The sequence below is a fragment of the Triturus cristatus genome, chromosome 2_2 (assembly GCF_964204655.1).
Source record: "Triturus cristatus chromosome 2_2, aTriCri1.1, whole genome shotgun sequence".
NCBI lineage: Eukaryota > Metazoa > Chordata > Amphibia > Caudata > Salamandridae > Triturus > Triturus cristatus.
Window position 1 is genome coordinate 753,617,568 of NC_140582.1, and position 22,285 is coordinate 753,639,852.

The 22,285-nt window shown below is 42.9% G+C and overlaps 1 protein-coding gene across 5 annotated transcripts in view; it reads left to right on the forward strand.

The window, feature by feature from the left end:
- The window catches only part of MTUS1 (microtubule associated scaffold protein 1), a 1,021,263-nt gene that overhangs the window by 893,175 nt on the left and 105,803 nt on the right, over positions 1 to 22,285 (forward strand). For all 5 annotated transcript variants that reach the window (XM_085641999.1, XM_085642001.1, XM_085642000.1 and 2 more), the window contains one exon: positions 1,254 to 1,320. In XM_085641999.1, coding sequence (XP_085498125.1) covers positions 1,254 to 1,320 — 67 coding nt within the window. The remainder of the gene's footprint in view (positions 1 to 1,253; positions 1,321 to 22,285) is intronic.

A 22,285-nucleotide genomic window follows, 5' to 3' on the forward strand; every position in this document is an offset into this window, starting at 1 on the left:
ACGCAGAGGGCATTGGAGCCTGAAAATGGGCTGCTCCAGCAGCAAGATGTGCCTGAAGTCCCCGTGTGCGGCGACCAAGGTAACGGGGGATTCCGTGGGCTGTGCAGGGCTCACTTGCTGCCGTTAAGTGCATGGTTACCATCAGGCAACTCCTGGCTCCGGAGTCTGCCGTTTCGCGCACGCTGCAATGTTGTTGGATCAGATGACTGCTCAGCCTCGGCATCTGGAAGGATCTCGCGCGGGATACTGCACCTCACCATACTGAGACGTGTGCACTGCTGACTGGACGCGTGGACGGCTGTTCGGCTGCGGACTTACTCGCGTCTTTCTTGTGTTGTCTGTTTGTGTTCTGTGTGTGACAGTTCGCAGGTCAGAGAGGTGGCCTCTCTTGCTAGGATGAAGGCGACAAATGGGGTGCATCGGGCCGAGCATTCTCTTCAGGGGTCCGAGGGAATCCTCTACAGCGGTACTGCTGCCATTTGTACTTCATGTACACCCGCCCTTGCATCGGGGTTTGCATTTGCGGGGTGCACGTTTAGGTTAACCTGTTGAGATGTTGATGGAACTTGAGCAAACAATGCATGTTGCTGGCTCCTGTATAGCGCCCAGAATGCCTGGGCGTAGTAAGGGTGGCATCGACCCTCTCATGCAAGAAAACAAACTACCCCCTTGCCACAGTGTAGTAATAATGTACAGCCACACTTCACATCCCTGGGTCCCCTCGCCCCTGCGCCCGCTGCATTATTGATAGGTACGTCCCTGACGTACAGCGCACAGACCGCCATTGGTGGCGGCCTTGTATAGATGTGTGTATTGTGTTTTTATACGTATATAAATTGGCGTGAGTATGTCTGTGAATATAGGGTATACATTCACACGAATGTGTGTGTGGGAGCTACACACACATGCGGGTATATACATTATTAACTGCATTTTAAAATCTGTGGCTAAGTGCTCATTATTCGGAATTGTATCTTATGTTTCTAGTATATGATGAAGTATTATCAACGTTGCTCCTCTTTCTTGTGTGTCTGCTTGCGATGCAGTAAGCTTAAGTTCACATATCGACGCGCCAGAGCGCATCTGTGTTTTTATAATGATAGGGGAAACAAGTGTTATCCCCGCTCCCTTCCCTCTTGGCCGCCGGCTCTTCCTCTGTTGTTGATGCGCATTGGAGGGAAGTTGTGAGTTGGAAGGTGCCAGATTCTGCCCGCCCTCGGAGTAACACAGGTTCTCTTTTCTTTCCCTCTCAGCGTGAAGAAGCCCTGAAGCAGCGCAGAGCCTTATCGCAGGAACTTGTCAGCCTCCGAGGAGACCTAGGTAAGAACCGCCATTGAGTTACTTGCTGTTACTGTGGTGCCTAGAGGACCGGCCGTCCGTGCAGAGGCGCCGGCAGCGGTTTCCTCAGTCTGCGCCAGAACTGAACACGCTCTTCAGCAGTGAATTCCTCGGGAGGCTGCCAGCGTGACCCCAGGTTCGCCGCATTCCTGGCAGGGAGCTGCCTCCACCCAGCACGGCCTTCTCGGGAAGTGCGCATAGGGTCGCCAAAATATTTCCCCTCGCTCTAAAGGGGGGATTTACTTTATGGAATAGAGCGAGGCACACGCTGTCGTGCTGTGTGGAGGTCTGCTGCCCGCGCGGGTTGCAAGCACCATCTTTCACCAGATAACAGCGAGGGAATAATGAGGCGTAGCCTTCATAAATAGGTCATTTGCGCTGTAGAGGTGCTCACAGCGGGAGGCAGATGGAAAGGGACACCTGGGGGCAGGCAATTAGATGCTGAGACATGCTTCGGAGCTGAGGAAATCCTTTCAGCAAATACAAATAGCGCCCTTGCTCAAACTAAGATAGCTTGTCTACTCCTGCATCGAGGGTCATTGGGGGAAAGCTGGAGAGCGGGGTTTCCCAATGAACATATAGTAACTTTTGGTGTAGCCCAGTTTACTCACCTCAAGAATAAACGGTAGCCAAAAGCCCTGGCCCCTCTGTCCTGTTGTGATGTGTTTTCCACATAGATTGCTTTTGGAACTGTTTACCATACGCATCATTTGTTTGTGCATGCCATTACAAATCTTGCCATTGGGATGACTTTACTTAGAAGGTTGACCGTAGAATATGGTATTTGCATGTCCTCAATGCAGCCAGATGTGTTGAATTTCAAGAGCACTTCTTTCTCAGGCAATACAGACGGTCTACGATTGGTTGGTCTTGTGCGCAGTCTTAGACTAATTTCCGCATTGACCGCATCAATATGAATAGGCCCACGTTCCTAAACTGGCAAATCCATTTCTTCTCATATCTAGGCGGATAAGTACTTTGGCACGGAATTCATGTTTGCCACTTTTTTTCTAGATGGCTTTAGTGCTAGGTGGTCTGCCTAAATGCCAAGTGCGGTTCGTATATAGTTACAGAAAGATTGTTCCAGTGTCCTTGCACCAGATATTAGAAAGATACTGTATATGCTCCAGTTATTTGTTGCATGGTTTGGATTGTGTGTTGTATGTTTCTTTCTTTGGTACTTTTGGAATGTTAGCGTAAATGTTTAAAGCGAATCATCTTTCCTGTGGGTAGCCCGTAAACCAGAGATCTCCAATCTTTTCTGCAGTGAGAGCCATTTTGCTCAAGGAAAGTTCTTCCGAGCTACTGGCATATTCTATCTCAGTAAAATTCTGATAATATGTATTAATGTTACACTATGTGCACACTAAGCAGGATTATCAGTAGTGACTACCCAGGCATCCGCGGCGAGACAGCCTGCAGAAACACCAGGAAAATGTTTATCAATATTAAATGCCTCCACCGGAGTAATAATGTAACATTCAAATCATCACATGCCTTGTGGTAGAAAGGACATAACGACGACAGTCATTCTCCCCAACTCAAACTGAATTATCGTTCAGCTAGCACACACCACAAACCCCACAACAACCCCCCCACAAATACACACACCCCTTAATTTTCACTGCTCTGGATCCATACTGTGACCTCCTCAGTTTTTGAGTTGGTCATGCTCCCTACTAACACATTTCCACCCTAGCTCCTGCAGTCACACACGTTGGTGGGTCAGCACTCGTTACTGCTGCTACTATTCTTTAATGTCGCTCGTGTCAGATGTGCTGTGACTTATAGAGCAGGACGTATATGGCCAATCTGCTTGTTAGTTAGATTTGAAGTAGATCAAGACGGCCATGTGGCAGACCCCATAAGCCAACATAGTGTGTGTATGATGGTTATCATGAATCCCTGCCAGTGGTTTGTCTGGCTTCAACTCTTAAGGGTCTTGAAACTACCAATGCTGCCTTCTTTAAGATGCACAGACTCTGAGATGCTTTGGCTTCACTACTTTAAGGGTGCTGGTGAGCTGCTTGTTGGAGAGCCCTGCTGTAAACTATGGGTGATGTGTTCCAAGGGTGTTGAGTGTAGAAGTCGAGTTCTGGATGGTTTGTGGTTGATGGGCAAATTTGTTCCTGAGCCCACTACCCGAAGGAGGTGCAGCTGTCCTCCTTACATTTGCTAAAATAACTCGGAAGATGATAGGCTGAGCTCGACCTGGAAGCAAAGGACTCTTTTGATGAACCCCTTAATATGTTGAGAGGACACTGGCTTTCCAGAGTTGAGAAAGAAAGTGACTGGTAGTAGTGCTGTACTTTTACAGATTGCTTTATTGAGGCACTCCTGGTATGTATTACACCTGAGCAATGCTATTCAGAGCAGTGGCAGACTCTGAGGTAGTTTTCTGGGGTGCAAAAGTGTCTATAAGTCAGACCAAAGAACTGTTGATCAAGTGTTAGGGGATTGTGAAGCTCGTATGTCAACGCCTGCGATCAAAAGCCTGTGAAAAGTGTCTTTTCTTGGTATAAAAAGATTCTTTAATCTTTGCAACTGGTAGTAGTAGTCTGATTAATCCATTGATCATAAGAATGGGCCACTGAAGTTAGTGCACATAGCCTATCCCTATTAATAACATTACAGAGCTCTTTCATTTAGTTTGGCATCAGGGTGCTGGATAGGAACCGCAGCATATGGTAAAATAGCACCGTGCATCCCCCATGGAGAGAGTACTAATGCCGTTGTGCATATCCCAGACTCTATGCTGACATGGTAGTTAGGAGATTGCAGTATTTAAGTCATGTAGTAACCGGTATGTTTTCTGACTCGAGGGACAACTGGCTTTGCAACCTGTGCTTGTTCGATGTCCTGTAGCTTATGCAGCACAGAAGACTTTGCATGAGACATGGATTTTTTGAACAAGGATTTGGAGGTTTTGAATGGAGGTTTAATGGGGGCAGATCTGAAGAGCGTCCTGTTGGTGCTGCAGGGCCCAAATTATCCGAGAAAACTACAAAGGGCGAGGAACAAGCTGCTTGGTAAAAGATGGCCCTCGGGATTGGAGTTGGATGTGATTACTTCATGGGTAATTTAAGGAGGAGAATTACAAGAGGAGTGAAGAGCTCTGTGAATGATGCTGTGCTCTAATGACCTAACCCTAGCCTCGTGAAAGGGCTTGCCCTGCTCCTTGTGATTGCAGGGTTGTGCAGACACAGCTAGAGTAAAGCGCGTCATCTCTTTCCAGGTAATACTATTTACCTCCGTAACAAGTTCAAGCAATCTCTTGAGTTGTTGTGACTTTTTAGGAGTGATACAAGGCCAACAAATAAGTGTTTTTTTTCTTCTTGAGACTTCTCCGAGGAGTGAAGAACGAATAGTTTTTGTGTGATGAAAGTCTGTTGCTTGAAAACATCACTTACCAATTATATCCTAATAGCGCTTAAGCATGTACCGTAGTGTATACACCAATGACATGTGTGTGCATGGGATCTCCTTAATCAAGGCCCAAACATTTCCTCAAACTAAGTTAGTGTTGTTGCAATTATGGACTTGCAGGGGTGACAAGCATATTTTTTCTCTATTTTGTAGGATGACTGGATTGTGTGCTAACCGCACAACATAACCACATCCAAAATGAAATATTGTACATTGGAAACATTTAACTCTCGAAGTTGTAATTTGGATCGAATTAAATGTTTCAAACTATAGTAGCAAGATACTCCATACAGTGTGTTTTTATGGGCATGGCCCTTTCAGAAAGCTTAAGATGTTGCTTGTGGCACACACATTGCACACACACTGTGTTAAGATCTTGAGACCAGGGGTCTCATGTGACGCTTCCGAGTCCTATTCTCTGAGGCTGCATGTGATTATCTGTAAATGTTACATTGATTTACCCCCCTTGACCGATGCACGTGTAACATTCTGTTTTTTAGTCAGGTCATGTGTTAATTATACCCTCAGTGATGTGATGTTTGCGTCCTCCGCAGAGATGCGTTGTATCTTGCAGGTCACTTGTTCTCATCCTGCTGGCACCGACTTGTCTGTAGATGCTTTCAGGGTCAGTACAGTGAGCACCATAGGGTTGGTAAGGGTAATGTTTATTACAATACATGATTCTGAAGTGCCCTGTCTGTCTATTATTATTTTTAGGATTAATACGCCATTCAGAGTCGTGCTCCGTAAATCTTTCTAACTACATGGCTAACCAAGAGCAGTAGGACAGCATGGGTGTCTGCGTTGGCTAGGTATTCCCTATTTTTTGCCTTGAGAGGCAGCAACAGTCTAGTGCTAGGATAAATACAAAATTACCATTTGCCAATACTTGAGGTGGCATTATTGTTTTGAAGATATTGCAGAACAATTGGATATAACCTCACTCATCGATCGATCGCCAGTCCAGATATTGAAGAAAATGTGTCTGAAAAAGTGAATGGAATGTTACTTGAGATTTTTTTCTAATATGAAAAAAGTGTTCCTCATCGGGACGGCTGCGTTTTAAAGTTTACCTACAACTCCCAATTGAAGTGCCATAGTTACAATGACAATTGAAACCACAAACATTTAGTGACCATCCCCTTAACAGATGTTCTTTAAATAAAGATGACGTGCTCTGCTGTAAAGCAACACAAACTCCACCCATGATATATACCTGCTAAAGATCTTGTTCTGTACAGCATCGTGCTCCCAAAGTCTTGCCACACACTTTACCAAATTTCCGGATAAAAAAGTTTGATTAAGTGACCCTTTTTTAGTAGCAGTTCATGAAGAACATTTTAGATCGATCCTGGGCAGCGCATGCGCTGCTCTGAGGCATGCTGTATTCGAGTATGGACTTGAACCCTGCCCGCTCCCCGCCCATATTTTTCATTAGCTTTTGTCTTTGTCCTTCGTAAACGCTGGCTCCTGATTCGTTAATAGGCTTGTTAGACCCTCCGTAGTACTGCCTTGTCTTCATCAGTAACCTCCCATGAGGACTGGCCGTTTTACTTTTGTTGTTACACAGTATGTCTTGAGTTTCTCCTACTGCAGGCACAACATTCTTTCCTGCAACATTCAGCACGCCATGCGTGTTTTCACTTTCCATTCGGCCCGGGAAAATGGCGGTTCTTCTTTGAAATGAAATAGATCTTGCATTCACAAGAGTTTACGCTATTGGCATTGTAAATTCAGATGCCTTTTATTTGTGTTAATTATCAAAACAGATAAATAAAATGCATTGTCCTTTTACAATGCCAATAGCTTAAACTTTTGCAAATGCAAGACCTATTGCATTGCAAATGTCTGTTATTTGGACATATACCTATGTCTTCAAGATCAGGATGTGCCCAGTTTTAATCCGGTTTATGCAGTTGTTGGTACCGATTGTTTTGAACGCATGCCCTTTGTGAGCCAGCATAGTCACCCCTAGTTGCATTTTACTTGCTGAATGCTTTTTACCTAAAGTTCCCGTACATTAATTTGTGTTAGACCTGACAGCCTTCGGGTGGTCTTCCCCCCCAACTTTTTTCCTGCCTCCCTTCATTTTTTTGTACTAATTTGTCCTGCCTTTTGGACTCTGCACACTTTATTGCTGCTAATCAGTTCTAAAGTGCTTGTGTTCGCTCCCCTAAACACTGTAACATTGGCTCATACCCAATTGGCATATTTAATTTGCTTAGAATCCCTATTAAAGTGCACTACATGTGCCAGGGTCTGTAAATTAAATGCTTCTAGTAGGCATGATTCACAGACTTTGCTGCCCACATATGTAGCCCCTTAACCATGTCTCGGGCCTGCCACTACAATGCTTCTGGATGTACAGTTTACTGATACTTCAACTTGGCACTTAAAACTACTTGCCAAGCCTTAAACTCCCCTTTTATTACATAAAAGTGACCCCTGAGGGAGGCTCTTGATAACCGAAAGGGCAGGGTGCGATGTAAGTAAAAGGCAGGACGTGTACTACTATGGTTTACATGTCCCATCAAATTGGACACTTCTAGACCTGCATTGAATCTGTCAGAACTCCGGTGCTGCGCAAAGGACTCCACTGGACTGTTGTTATGGAAGGACTGTGTTCTTGCTTGTTGCCCTCTGCCGGCTGCTCTCTGTCTTTGGTGGAAGAAGAGCTGGACTCTCCTTTCCCTCCAAAATGATCTCCAAGGGCTTGTTAGCTTGCCTCCTGTTTCTGTCTGAAGTCTAAGGGACACACAAGACTTCCTGCAGTTCTGCTGGTGCTGCCGGACTCTGCCTTCTGTGAGTTCTACCCTTCCCTGAGGTGCCCCCTCCAAGTTCTGGGCTTTAGAAGTGGCTTCTTCAGCTGAGTTCCTGCCAACTACAATGTGAAGCAACGCAAAGCCTTGTAAAGCCTCGCTGCACAGCTGGCAGCTCTTGGAACTGTTGCGAACGACGCAAAGCGTCAGTGCGCAGAGTGCGCTCCGAAACAAAGGAAATGTGCTCAGCGGGCCGAAGTGGGTCCCTGAAGCCTTCCCATGCTCCATTGTGGTTGCCCTGAACTTTGGATCTGAATTGATCCCTCGTGACCCGAAGTAACCTTGGTAGCGCTATCTGCTTCTGAGCATTTTATTGCATTTATTTTTTCAACATTCAATAACTCAACTTCTACTTGTGGAATTTTGATCATTTTGGTCTTGTCTCAGATAACTATTCTCTAGTTTTCCAAACTGTTGAGTCTATTTGTGGTGTATTTACTGTGTTATATGAGTTATGGCACAAATGCTGAGTGCCAAGCTACCAGGGGGTGAGCACGGGATAATTTGGTATTGTGTTGTGACTTACCCGAACTAAGATTGTGGTCCCTACTTGGTAAGGGTGCATACCTCTGCCAACTAAAGACCCGATTCCTAACAGCGCACATAAATTACATGAACTCTTTAAGAGCCTCTGCATAGCTGACCTGCAGCTGTGCAATCACCACTGCTGCTAGCGTGTTGCCAGAACTCTCTTTGGAATCAGCCATCCTTGGTGCAGTCTCTCTTAAATACTGTTTTCTGTTGGTTATTTTTCTTGTTAAGCTGGCTTTTGTTTTAGTGTTTTGTGAAGGTTTATAAGACTCATTAGTGTCGCTGCATACTGAAAGTAATGCCAAGACTTTATTGTATCTGAAATTAGATTTAAATTGATTTGCTGTCCTAGTCGGTTGTATTGTGTATCCACAGGTCAGAGGGTTCTGGGAAAACTGAAATTCATGCAGGTGCTTTCTGCACTTTTTTAAAACAAAAAACGCAGCTCATGTTGCTGACGTTCTCATTTGTCTGAATTCCTTGCAGAAAAGGCTGTTAAGCATCATCAGGAAGAACTTCATTCAGCTGCAGTCAGTAAAGTCTCAGATCTTCACATTTAAATGCAAATCCAAGTGTGTGTTATTAGTATTAACTATATAAAAAATCTGCAAGCTCATTTACTACGTATTCCCCTCTCAGGTCTTACATCTTATGTTTGTTGTGGCACAGTATGCTTGTAAGCCTTCATTCTGGTAGTTGTTTTCAGGGACGTCTCCTCAATTTTGCCGACACACTGTGTGCACTGCTTCCACAGTGCTTAAGCACACTATAATCACAATCCGAGATTGATGTGGGTATGTGGGGTCAATATTAACTGACAACTCATCTGAAAGACGCTCCAAGTGATCTTGTGCTCTTCAGTTTTGATCATTTTCATTAGTTGCTGATGAAGCCAAAAAGAAGACTACATTGATCAATGCCATCAAAACGGAATTCCTCCTAATAGTTCCACCCAATCACTCACCCGGAATTGATCTATGGATAAATGATCTTACTGCTCTCAACTGCTCACCACACTTTATAGACTCCATAAGATCTTTGGGAATAACAGTTGACAAGAACCTGGACAGAAAGGAACACAACAGTTCCTCAGTCAAGGGTGCGAACTACCAAATGAACATTTTAAGGAAATTAAAACCCTTGCTACTGAAACCACACAATTTCCATAAAAAGAAAACTAGCAACAGAGCTTTCTCAGGTAGTGCTCTGAGAATTTGGAATTAATTGCCCCCTGAAATCAGACTGATTCCCTCAACTACTTAAAAAAAAAAACCAGCAGTGTAACTTCTGCTTATGAACAAATTCCTGCTCTTGTTTGAACAATTCAACTTGGGATCTGCACTCATGAGGTTCATCACTAGACTGTGTTAACATATCTATTTTCTTGTCGGCTTATCCTAGAGACATTACCTCTACACTTCGTGAACTTACACAGTTGATACTACTTTTGATTTTGTTCTTTGCTTTCCTAACTTTTTGGTTTCTTGGAGCTCATTTGCAAAGCGCTCCGATACCTTCACAGGTCATGTTCGCACTATATAAAACCGTATAAATAAATAATAAATAAATACATTTTTCTTTGCCTTAAATCTTTTTTTCCCATATTTAAGAGGATGGTTTTGCAGAATAATATATTTTCCCGATGTAATTTTCCATGCTTGCGTTCTTTGATTAGAAAAATTGTTATTTCTGCCAAAAGAGCAGGGCTATTTTTCTGCTTTTTTTTCTTCCGGGTCTTTGGAACATTTTAGAATCCTATTAAGTGTCAATAAATACAAACCAAGTCACAACTGTATAAAGGAGTCCCACTGCAAAGTTTAATTAAAATACTTTTATTCACACATCCATTCTGGTAATATTAATGCTGTAAAATGTAAATGTTTAATGGTATGGCCATTGTAGTCTTCTTTTGGCTTTCATCAGCGCTGATTTAAAATGTTCAAAACTAGAGAACATAGGATCACTTGGAGGGTCTTTCAAATGAGTGATGTGTTAATAATGGCATTACATAGCCAAACTATATGAAGGATAACGTACTCTAAAGATTCATTAAAAACGTTTATTCATACATAAGACTCCCAGTTTAAAGTTTTTAGACCGTAAACCCTGTGTTTCCTGGCTGTATTTATTTGAAAAAAAATTGAGAAATACTGAAAATTGTGGTTCATGAACTCCACAAAAGCAGATAGAGAGCAAGGGAAGTTAGAACAGGCTAAGATTTCCGTGAATACAGGCATATTTTAACATATTTGTAGTATAATGCTAATGCATACCTGTGGGTGTAGTGTTTTGTTATATAGGGCTGGTCAATTTGCTAAAACGCAACAGGCATCCCCATATCCGTGCACATCTAGGAGCTAAATAATTGTGCAATTATACAATTTTATGACTCTATACTCAAAATAAACATGGAAAATACCAATAAGATGGCCAACAAATAAGTATGGATAAATACAGATGGAAATGTAAAAGAAAAAAAATACCATAAAACCGGAAGCCCTATTTATACATCCATTCTGGTAATATTCATGCTGTACAATGTCCAAATACCTATAATCCCCAAACATGCTCGTTTGGGGTTTAAAGGTGTTTGGGCATTGTATGGCATAATCATTACCGGAATGGATGTATGAGTAAATGTTTTTATGAAATTTAGAAGTACGACATCCTTCTGCAGTTTTCAGTTGGTTCTGCTTGATTGACACCTCCTACTAGGATTTTAAGAATACATTGGTTGAGATGGTATTGGAGGCAGAAGCACCGGGTGAAGTTTCCTACGTCCACAGGGTTTGGATTTTTGGAAACTTAGCAGCTCATCAGCTGTATGAATTGCGGACTGAGGGTTCTTTTAGAGTGGTACCAACTGGCAAGACGTGAAACTCTTGGAGCCCTAAATTGAATGAATAATTATTAAATAAAATACTGTAACCCTGTTACTTATCCCTTCCAAGTAAAAGTATATATGACCGCGGTATAAAATACTGCTGTTGTAGATATTTGTACATACTCCATTGGCTCTCCTTACTGCCCCCCGCCACCACCCCTCCATTTTCAAATCCAGCTGCCGCGTTTACAAAACCATCGCGGCCAGCATCCCTTCCTACCTCGCAGACCAGCTCACCATCTCTGGTGGTTCTTGGCACAGCCACAGCACATCAGATTACAGACAGAGTTTGGAAAGAAAAAACACTTTTTCTATCTATGCATCCATGGATTTGGAACAATATCCCCGTATCCATCAGGACCTCTCCAGAGCTGCTGCAATTTGGAGTTGAAGATTCATCTCTTTAAAGACCATTATATCACATCTCGTCTACCTCTGATAACACACGTTGACTTTATGCTAGTCTTTGTCCTATAACTATTATGCTTCCTTTGCCCTATAGGCATGCTATATACATACATCGGCAAATTGTTGAAGCCCCCCATGATTTTACTCGTTGAGTCTCATTGCATCCTATGTAATACCTGGGTACAGGGTACACTTTTGCAATCCACTGCCTTGAGTTGTGAAAAAACCCATCAACCTTTGAAGTAGAATTCCGAACATTTCGGCCTGTGTCATTAACGTCATTTGCCACATGTTTTTAAAGGTAGATACAAAAAAGGTCACTGTTGACACAACACGGGCACGTTGGAAAACCTATTTTAATGGATACTTGTGCAGATTATGCGTGTGGTATGATCTATGGCAATTGTAAAGGATGTGCACCCCGCCTTGCAGTGCTTCAATGACAACTACGTCACTTAAGAAGATTTAAAACGTTTTTCATTCCCTATGTCTGCAAACATCCTTTGCTTTTACGTTGAATAATGGCTGTGTTTCTCTGTGCCTCTCTAAGGTCATGGAGAGGTTATCCTACACACAGGTCGGCCCTCTCCTAGGATGGAGCCCTGATTTAAATGGTGCAAAATGAAATGTTGAAATATTTGCACTTTTTTTTTTATTATTGAGATATGACTATCTTGCTCCTCTTTTTTTCCACCGTTAATTAAAAAAAAAACAACAACAATATTAACAACCTAGATTGTAATAGGGCAATACCAGCTCATATTTTTAAACTGGAATAGAATTGGATGGTCTGAAAGCTGCGTGATGGGCTTCTTGCCTCTTAGTGCCTGTCCTTATTCTAGATGGTGTCCGTCCTATGACCACTTAAATGTATTGTCCCAGATATGAGAGCTCCTTGGCAACCACAACCTGCTGTGCTTGGGCCGACAGGATACTAGACTGTAATACACAGTCATGATAGTAAAATAATCTCAGCATTTACTAACTTCATTACACAATACGCATGGATCTCGTAATTTCTTATTTGAAGGGATTCTGTCTTGTTTAACTATAGATTGGGTGAGAAAATGAAGAGCATAAAGAAGCCATTCCCAAGAACAACTTAATTGCAATGCTGGATCTAATTTCGCATGGACAGCCACAGACGAGGAGTAAACCGGTTTAGATTTGATTGTAAATAATTCTCGTCAGCAGTCTTGCCACTAAGACAGTCAGCTCTCCTATTTGTTTAATGCCACTAATAGATACCTCCCTTTCGGTGGTAGCCATACCAAGACATTGCCACTTAAGTAAACAGGTGTGTATATGCGGATACCTCCCCCAGAGCATTTGACTAACATGCTGTCACCAATCTTGCTTTGAAAGTAAAGAAAGTCCCTTACTGCTTTGGTGAAATACCCCAGCGTTTCCACGCTTCCCTGTATTTGGATGCAACTTTTAGATGCAGGGGTATGACAGTGTGTTATGTATATATTTATATAAAACACAGTGGTGGTCTCCACTGTATACTTATAGGTAGGTCAGAGTTTCCATAGAAAGAACGTTTTTTGTTTCTCTAATTATTTTAGTGCGGTTTGCCGAATCGTTACAAAACGTTCTCAAAAAAGTTGTCCCACCTCTGCTTCTTTCTAGAATGTTTTGGGATGATCTGTCAAGCGGAGGACGAGAAAAAGGGGGACCCTGAAACTTAATTACCCCTTGCGATTTCCATAGCATTTTTTGAACAGTGATACAGAGAAAACTGCTGAACACAATTACACCAAATTTGGCATAAAGCTAGCTCTTTACTCAGTGTGCTTTTTGTGATTAGATGTAAATATGTTCAGCCACTTTAGAGAAATTAAGATGGAAACATCTAGTCCCACAAGACTCCTTCCGGATTCCTGCCGGACAAAACCACAAATGAAGCTTTCTGATTGGCTGGACCCATGGACCGCAGTGGGCTGTGATTGACTGAATGCAACATGAAGAGTGAGGTTGCAGCAGCAGGACTCAGACACTCATTCCTAGTGACCTGAGCTTATAGGAAAATAAGGTATAAAGGGCCAGGGTAGCAATACACCTCCATTCCTCCCGCCCCACCAAGCCCCTGTGGGGGGTGGGGGCGAGGGGACCCCAGACAGACTATCCCCGAGGATAAAAAAAAAAGTTTTTGGGCCGTCACAATCCAGTGGGAGTTCTTGTGGCAACAGAAGTTTTGTAAAAAAATGTTTAGAAAGTCTAACATGGGGTATAAAGCTGGCGGGTGTTGTCCGCTTAGTGGGATGTTGACTCTGCATGGCAAGTAGCTGTCTGCAGATTTTTGGGCCAACCCCACATCACACCCTGCCAAAGGCCATGCATGTCTGGTGGGTTAGCATTGTTATGTATGGTAACATTAATCAGTGGAAAAAACCAAAGGTGTTAAACTGATGATATAAATATGTGAAAAAGTCAGAAAAAATTAACATTTTAAACAAAAAAACAACTGAAATTCATCAGATATGATTTACTGAAGTAACTATAACTTGTGTCCTGTCCATGCACTGCTAATGACTTGTCATATTACGTCAATCATTGTATGACATCATTGATAACCTAATTGAAAATATCACTGTGCATTGTGGAGGCACATGTTATAGTTGCTTCCGTAAGCTATAACTGATGAATTTCAGTGGTTTATTGAGTTTAAAGTATTATGTTTTGTGTGACATTTTCGCCGAACTATAACATCACTTTAACCTTATATTTTATTCAACGACTGTTGATACATGTATATACACACAAAACATGCATGTAGGTCTTGGTGCAAGTGCATTGTGTCTATTACTATTTTTAGCTCTCGCCTGACCCAGCGCATGCGCTGGTCTGGTGAGACTTATTGAGAGGGCTCCAAAAAGTGCTACCAGGCCAGCCTAGAGCTACAGTGCATGTGCACGGGCGCGCGCGTCACGCTTGCCTGCGATTACTTTCACTTTCGCGGCCGCTTTGGTGTTTGATCGCGATCACTTTCACTTTCGCGGCCGCTTGTCATAGCCAATAGGTCTCGCTTTTGGGACCTTATAAGTATTTAGTTATGCAACTGTTGCATGGCTAAACACTTATAAGGTCCCAAAGGCGAGACCTATTGGCTATGCCAATGCTTGTTTATAGATGGTGCCTATCTTTTCGATATTCCTTTTGGAACAACCTCCAAAATATCAATATTTGTCTGTTTATCTAGTATTGCTATATAGACTTTATCACCAGCCCACATTTGGATAGATATGTGGTGGTGTATAGGAAGAACTCAACACATTTGGTCTTGTGCGTTGACAGTATTGTGCTAGCGAATAAAATGACAAAGATACAACTTTTACTTATGCTTGAAATTGGAAAACTGTAACGCAAAATGTCTTTCTTATTTTTTCCGTAAATTTTAAATATGCAGACATGGAAACTGGTTACTCGAATACGTTTTTTCAATATATTGCTGTGGCTTGGTAACACTTCGCTATATCTCATTCAAGAAAACATAAGCCAAAGCAAGTTAAACTGGGATTAACTACTGGTGTAAATTGGGTATATGAAGGGGTGGGTGGATGGATGAATGAATGAATAGAGGGATAGATGCATGCACACTGTATCATGCTATGTATTACTAATGCTGAGTGTGGGAAGTGAAGCCTGGCCATGATCCAGAAGAGGCAAAGCCCTCGAGTAAGTCCAGATGCCCTGCCTCTCCCACAACATCTGCATACTTGGATTATGCCATAGCATTTGTCAGGTGTGTTTGTTTTAAAAAGTTACTTAACAAAACAATGATGAAAGGGGTTACATTCGTGCAGTAAGGTAAAATGACTTTGTAGAGCCCATGTGACTTTTAGGAGAGTATTTTCCATGTGTGAGGCAATAGTCAAATGGAATCTTTGAGTCGATAAACCAGGCTTGTCCAACGAGTAGCTCGCGTGCTACTGTTAGCTCGCCAGCTACTCCTAAGTAGCTCTCCTGTATTTAACCTACCCAACTAAATTAGAAGATTTTCCTTGGTTTGATTAATACATCTATACAAAAATCGAAAAGTGTGTATTTTCAGAAATCACAAGCTGATGTTTTTGGAGATGTACTACTACTAATAACTTGTTGCCAGGGGCATTGCAGCTGTAGCTGCTTTGAATTATCCATGTAGAGATAGTCCACATTGACAAAGCATTTTTTACAATATTGCTGGGAACCATAAATGATGCACCGACTTTGCTGGTAGTATTGCACATAGTGGCCACTAATGTAAACTTGTCTGATGTGGTCAGTGTTAAAACTATAATAATTGTAGCGCGGGATGAATTTCATTGAACCTTAGTAGCTCATACTATTGAAAAGGTTGGAGACTCCTGTCGCAAACAGTGTTTTGCTCATGGTGGGTTTGCTCTACCATGGTAATAAAATAGAATTTGACCTTTGCGCTGTAGATATTAATACAGAACCTCTAAATAATCTGTTATTGGGCCATGTGTCATGGCGTGGAGCTATCTGGTCCGGAATGTATCTGAGAATATTTAAATTAGGATTAACATATTTATTAATAGAATGTCACTGTACTGGGTACCAAGGCCTATAATGCTAGTTTCGGGTTACTGTTCAGGGCCTCTGGTTTCAGTACGATTTCATTTAAAATAGTAGAAAAATCTTAATTCACAGGTAAATGTATGGAGACTGCATCCATCATTAAATAGGTATAGTCCGGTATTTTTTACTTTATTTAGGATAGTCAATTCCAGTGTTGTATAGAAACATGTTTTAATCTTCCTCACCTAGTGCACTAAAGCGCTATCTCTTGATAAGTGTTGCATTGGGATTCTGATCCATGTCTGACATCTTGTATTTAATAACGTCTCCTCAATAGTCCTGCAGCGACACAGACACGAAAAATTATGAATCACTAGTTGAAGACCCAAATCGTCCAAGGTGGGCTCAAAACAGCTTTCAGAGCACTTGTTCTAAAAAAAAAAAAAAAATTGTCTGATCTCCACAGACCTTTCTAACTCTAAGCTGGTGTTTAAGCGCCTATTTCATTGCAATGTCAATGAGAGATCTAATTTCAATCAAATATCTTCGTACATTGAGGAGAATAACCCTGCACTCGCACTATCAAACTTAATTCTGTCGTGACTGTGGGTCCAAAGCAGCATTGAGAGCCACCCGAGAAGGTAGGAAAACTGCAGTTTTCTCACATGGAGTAGCGTTACTACTCACTTCACCTCTCATTGACCTTGCATACAGTTAATCACTAAGCTGGTACAGGGAAGTTAATTGCAAAGGAGAACAACAAATTCTTCTAAAATGGATAACCTCTTACCTCAGTTTACCACGGTGACTGTTCTTTTATAATCCCACTTACCCATTGTCCTTTGCACCATTCAGATACACAGCTCACGTTCCCCACGCTACAACCAATTCATCATTCGTTTTGAAAATATTTACTCCTGCCCGTTACCTAAAGCCATCTATTTACTAATCTTGAGTGCCAGAACAACATTAATGCCTCGCACAACATGTTACTGCTTAAATGTATTAGACCGCGACTCCTGTACCATTAGAAGAATGTGTGCATGCATTGACCATTAGATGCCAACAAACAACTTTATATTAAATACCTCAAACTGAGATGCTACCAACTATTGGGTCTCAATAACTTGAGCCACCACGAGCCTAGCCTGTTTAATGTAGGTGAGAGATTTAGGGGTGATTATGAACTCCAGTCTTTGCATAATGAAGCTTCTATATAAAGAGATGGTTTTGGTGAGTCTTCCCATATCTTGGCATAGCCAAGTGGGAATTTACTTGTGGCATAAACTTTTTGGGGGAGGCCAGCAGACTTTATCTTGAAACCCTTTTATTAATGCTTTGTAAATTAGAGTTGAAAAAGCAACCACCAGACAGTTTCTTAGTGTAACAGCCTGGACCTGCGGCACACCTGTTGCCAGATGAATCACATACAAAGCATTGTACCTCAGTAAAGAAATCCATAAGACTACATTGGAGATTTTTTGTAGGCCACATGGAGGGCCCTAACCTTTGCATGTTCCGGGTGGGGACTACTTAACTGCATGGGGCATGTCCTGGGCCAGCCAATACAGCGGAATCTGAAATGTATCCACTTACATATCACAGATGACATAGAATTGACCCAGTATGGCCTGAGACGTCTCTGGGTGGGTCTCACGCTGCTAAGATGGAAGTTCTACACCACTGAAGGGTGGAATCCACGCCGCCGCCGGCGGTGGAGTGGAAGAGGAAAATTGATTGGTGCATGGATAGAGAGCAACTGGCTTATGCGGCCAGGGGATGCCCTCAGAAACACAGCGAGGTCTGGGGGAATGGGCAAATTATAGGGGTGCAATGCTTGAGGGGGCGCTCCGCCTTTCCAGGCATTGAGAACGAAATCAGGTCATATGTTGGGCTGTGCACTGATCTGCGTGTGGTGCCTGAATGCAAAGCTTCTGTTTAGGTATGGGGGTGCGGGTGACGGGGGGAATCAGATGGGGGGGGGGGGGGAGACCTGTTATTTTTGTCTTTTTTTGTTCTATTGTATGACAAAAACGTTAAGAAATAAAAGAAATCAATTGGACCTGATCGTTCTTCCTTCAGTGGAAGCTCCACCTCTACCATCAAACAAAACCACAGCGTTCCAGGCTGGGTTTTTTTATGACCGAAACTGACCGAAGCTTCTTTTCTGTCCAGAAGTCCAAGCTCTGGAAATCAATCTCTGCCTAAATAAGAAAAATTAATCAATCATCCCCGGATTCCAGATGGCACTAAAAACATGGGTCTTTCCATGCACGTAATAATAAGATGGAGATTGCTTACTCATTTACAAAGCAGATGTGCTTGAACGCACACCGTACACCACCTCATTCTTATGTGTAATGGTGTACATTGCACCATGTTTGTGGAGGGCAGGCAAACACCAAAAAAAAGGATGCACTGGTATCTCTTCCATCTCCCCCAAAAAGTTCTGACATCTCCACTTGAAAATAGAACACATCTTTTCCCACAAAGTGGTTAAAAAGCATTCTCCTCCCCCCCCCCCCCCCCCCAAATCTAGGGAAATGTATGACATCCCCTACAACCCCCATTCTCCCCATGGGATCTGCTAAACATTATGTACTGCCTATACAGGTTTGAGAGATGCTCCCAACCCAGCAAGAGGATCCCCACAACTCTCCAACCTCAAAATGAACGGGCTGCTCTCTACTCCACATAATGTGGAGTAGCCAAGTGAAGCTGACCAAGTCATCCAAAATCTATTTACTGGAGTAAAATCTACTGGGCCATTCCCTTTTTCGGGTAGAGGATTCTGATCTGCCGTCTTCCCCCAATGAGAATGGGTATACACTCCCTCCATTCTGTCCCTGGATAACCTCCTGGGTGACTAGTAGTGCTTTATAAATCCACATTACATTACATTGGCAATAGACCAACTTTCCATAGCCATCATGGCTGGATAGGTAAAAATCCCTCCCCACTCCTCTTTCAAAACAGATTGGACAGAAACGCCATGCAAAGAAGATAGTGAGAGATGGATTTTGAAGGAATAAACTATCCCCAGCCCCCTAAACTGGCAGTATAAGATGACGCCTTCTTTCCACAAAGGCAGCCTTTTATGAAGAATTGGGATAGATCCAATAAAAAAGGTACTTTGTCCCTTTTTCTGATCCTATTTAAAACGGAGACCCCCCCCCCCCCCCCCCCCACACACACACACAGGACAATTATTGCTTTCACCCTGACAGAGGTCCCTGTCATCTTTACAAAGAGGATGCAAAAGACTGCCTTTAGCAGAATCGTGGAGGCAATGAAATGTGCAGATCAGTTCTGGTAGCTAACCACCAATCTCAGGTGGTGTCTTTCCATCAACACATGAAATCCTCGGGTCTAAAAACACACACACACAAAAAGGGTATTATGCGCTACTGCGGTGAAAAAATTGATGTCTAAAAAACGGTGGTAACAAGAGCAGAACACAAATAATGTGTATACAGAACCAGTAATCCCACTTTTGGTGTCATCTATTTACTTGTCGTGCCCGTGGTGTGGTGTCATCTATTTACTTGTCGTGCCCGTGGTGTGGTGTCATCTATTTACTTGTCGTGCCCGTGGTGTGGTGTCATCTATTTACTTGTCGTGCCCGTGGTGTGGTGTCATCTATTTACTTGTCGTGCCCGTGGTGTGGTGTCATCTATTTACTTGTCGTGCCCGTGGTGTACGGATAAGTCGCCTCACCTCAACCTGGCTGAGCTGTTCAGGTGAGGGGCAGCGCTCTCTCCGTCGGTACCCCCGGTTCCAGCTCACAGCTTTCTCTTTTGTTAAACTTGACACCTAGGGGAGAATAATAACACTATGTGGTCACTGTAGGCGGCCTTCCATAGAATACCAGAAAACGATGACTCTTGGTCACGCGAGCTTTGCTTTCAGAGGAATGGCAGCACCGGCAGTACTATTGTTTTGTCTGACACCAACCCCCTACATCCTGTTCAGTGTAGCTGTCACAAGGACTGTCATGGCTGCCTAAAAGAAAAGGACATGCAGATGTGTCTAATAATTCTTTTAAGCATACTATTGCCCCCCCCCCCAACCCAAATGTACCCCTTTCCGATGGTAAAAGAGGGTGCATCCTTCATTTAAGAAACCTTCTGCTCACCTTCAGTTGTCAAGCAATTTCTCCTCAGCCCATCATTTCAAATGTAGCAGAGAAAGGAGTTAAGATATTTCTTTCTTCACCACATCCAACAACACATTGAGCAAGGTTCAGTCTGATCTCCCTTCTCCTTTCAGCACTGCATCTGTCCTGCTGGGCTGCGACTGAATATCTTTGATGCATTTCAGTTCAGGGTGGCACAGCGGCAGTAATCCTACTGGCTTTGAGTGCTGCCTTTGATACCATCTCATAGGAGGATTTAATCTATTGGTTAGAGTGGTTAGGCGTTTAATTGGTTAAAATTCCTTTTGTCAAAGTGCTCAGGTGGTCTTTCTGCCACCATATCACTCTTGGTTCATATCGCTGCTCTGTGATCTCCCTTACGGCTGTTGCCTAAATCCAGCCCTCTTTCACATTTTACTTATTCCTTTGTTCCTGCTGGTTCAACCTTTCAGCTTCTTGTTAATGTCATACACTGATGACACCCAGGTGATTTTAATGACACACGTGGAAAGGTCCAAGCTAATCTCGGGGCTTGTATGTCAGCTGTGCCTTCTTGGGTGACGCACAATTCCTAAAACTAAACCAAGAAGAAAAGCGGTTCTGATCCTCTCGGGGTGTTCATCGCTGTGGTCGTGCATTTCATAGCCTGGTGAGCCTGGTACACTGCCCCCTCCAGCCTTATCCGCGCATCAATTGGGAGCATTATTGGACAGTTCACTATCAACTAATGCTCATGATTTAAAATCTTTCTACTTGCTTTTTTCATCTTAAGACTCAGACAAAATTGCACTACTCCTCTTTACAGTCAGAAAATTGTAAGCTACACAGTCATCAATACAGGTTGAACTATTGTAAATTGTTACATCTTGACATCCCAGCGTACCTTTCAGAGAGATTGCCACTCATCCAAAATATGGCGCCACAACTTTTATTAGCGTCTCCCTTCTTCAGCGGCTGCCAATCTTGCCGTCGTCTTTGGCTACATTGCTCCCTGTAGGAAATTTATCGATTCTAAACGTTTCTGTTCCAAAGTCTATCATGTCACTGATCCCAAATAACTTCAGAATCTGTTCCATTGTTAAGCTCCGGTTAGTCGCCTTTGATTGTCTTCTGGAAATCCCTTATGCATTGTCACAGTTAAAAAGACCAGGATGGGAGAACGTTCCCTTTCCTACATGGCAGCGAAAAATTGGAGCTCTCTAAAACATATGAGTGTACTCAATAGGTCCTAACGAGCTAAGAAAACAACCAGAAATGTGGATATTTGGTAAGTTGTCTTCTCTTCTTGGGAGGCATCTGCTTTCTGTAGCTTAGCATTAGATACTCTTGAGAGTAACAGAGCGCTTTATAAAGCCAACATTACCTCTAATCTATTCTGCCACACTGCATGCCACTGCATTCTACCCCACACCACTCTATGCCACTGCACTCTTCACACTGCCCTGAACCACTCCACTCTACCCTGAACCACTCCACTCTGAAACAAGCTTCTCTATGCCGTTCTACTGTACGCCAGTGCACTCTACTCTGTCTGCACCACTTTACTCAAAACCAATGCACCTCTCGCCACTGTACTCAGTGCCTTTCTATACCACTGTACTTTGTCACTTCACTCTAGGCCACTCTACGACACTACACTTTACGATATTCCACATTATGATGTACTTCATTAAACTCTACTCTACTTTGACGCTCAACTCCACTCTATTCCACTCCACATCACTACTCCAGTCAACTACCTCTAAGCCACTCCTTACCACTTTATTCCACTTTATTCTGCCACTCCCTTCTACAACAATCTACTCCACTCTACACCACTCTACAACACGTTGTGCCACTCTACTCCACTGACACTCTACACTACTCCCTCCACAACTCTCTACTCCCTCCACTTGCTCCACGACACTCAACTGTACACAATTCCACTCCACAGTACTCCACTTTGACACACCACTCTCCTTTATCCCATTAACTTTTGCCATGCTGAAGTACAATACTGCTTAACATATTGGCAAAGCTAGGCAAGACCTATTGGCTTTGTCAATGCTTGATAGAAATGTGTAAATCTCCAGATAGCCGTGCCAATTTTGTGCGGCTTTAATTGCCCGATGTTAAGGCATATGCAAACCAAAAACAATAGAGTTTGACTGCATGAACCAATGATCCAAAGATGGGTCTTTATTTACCTCACTATGTTGTACACTGGCCAGATGACACATG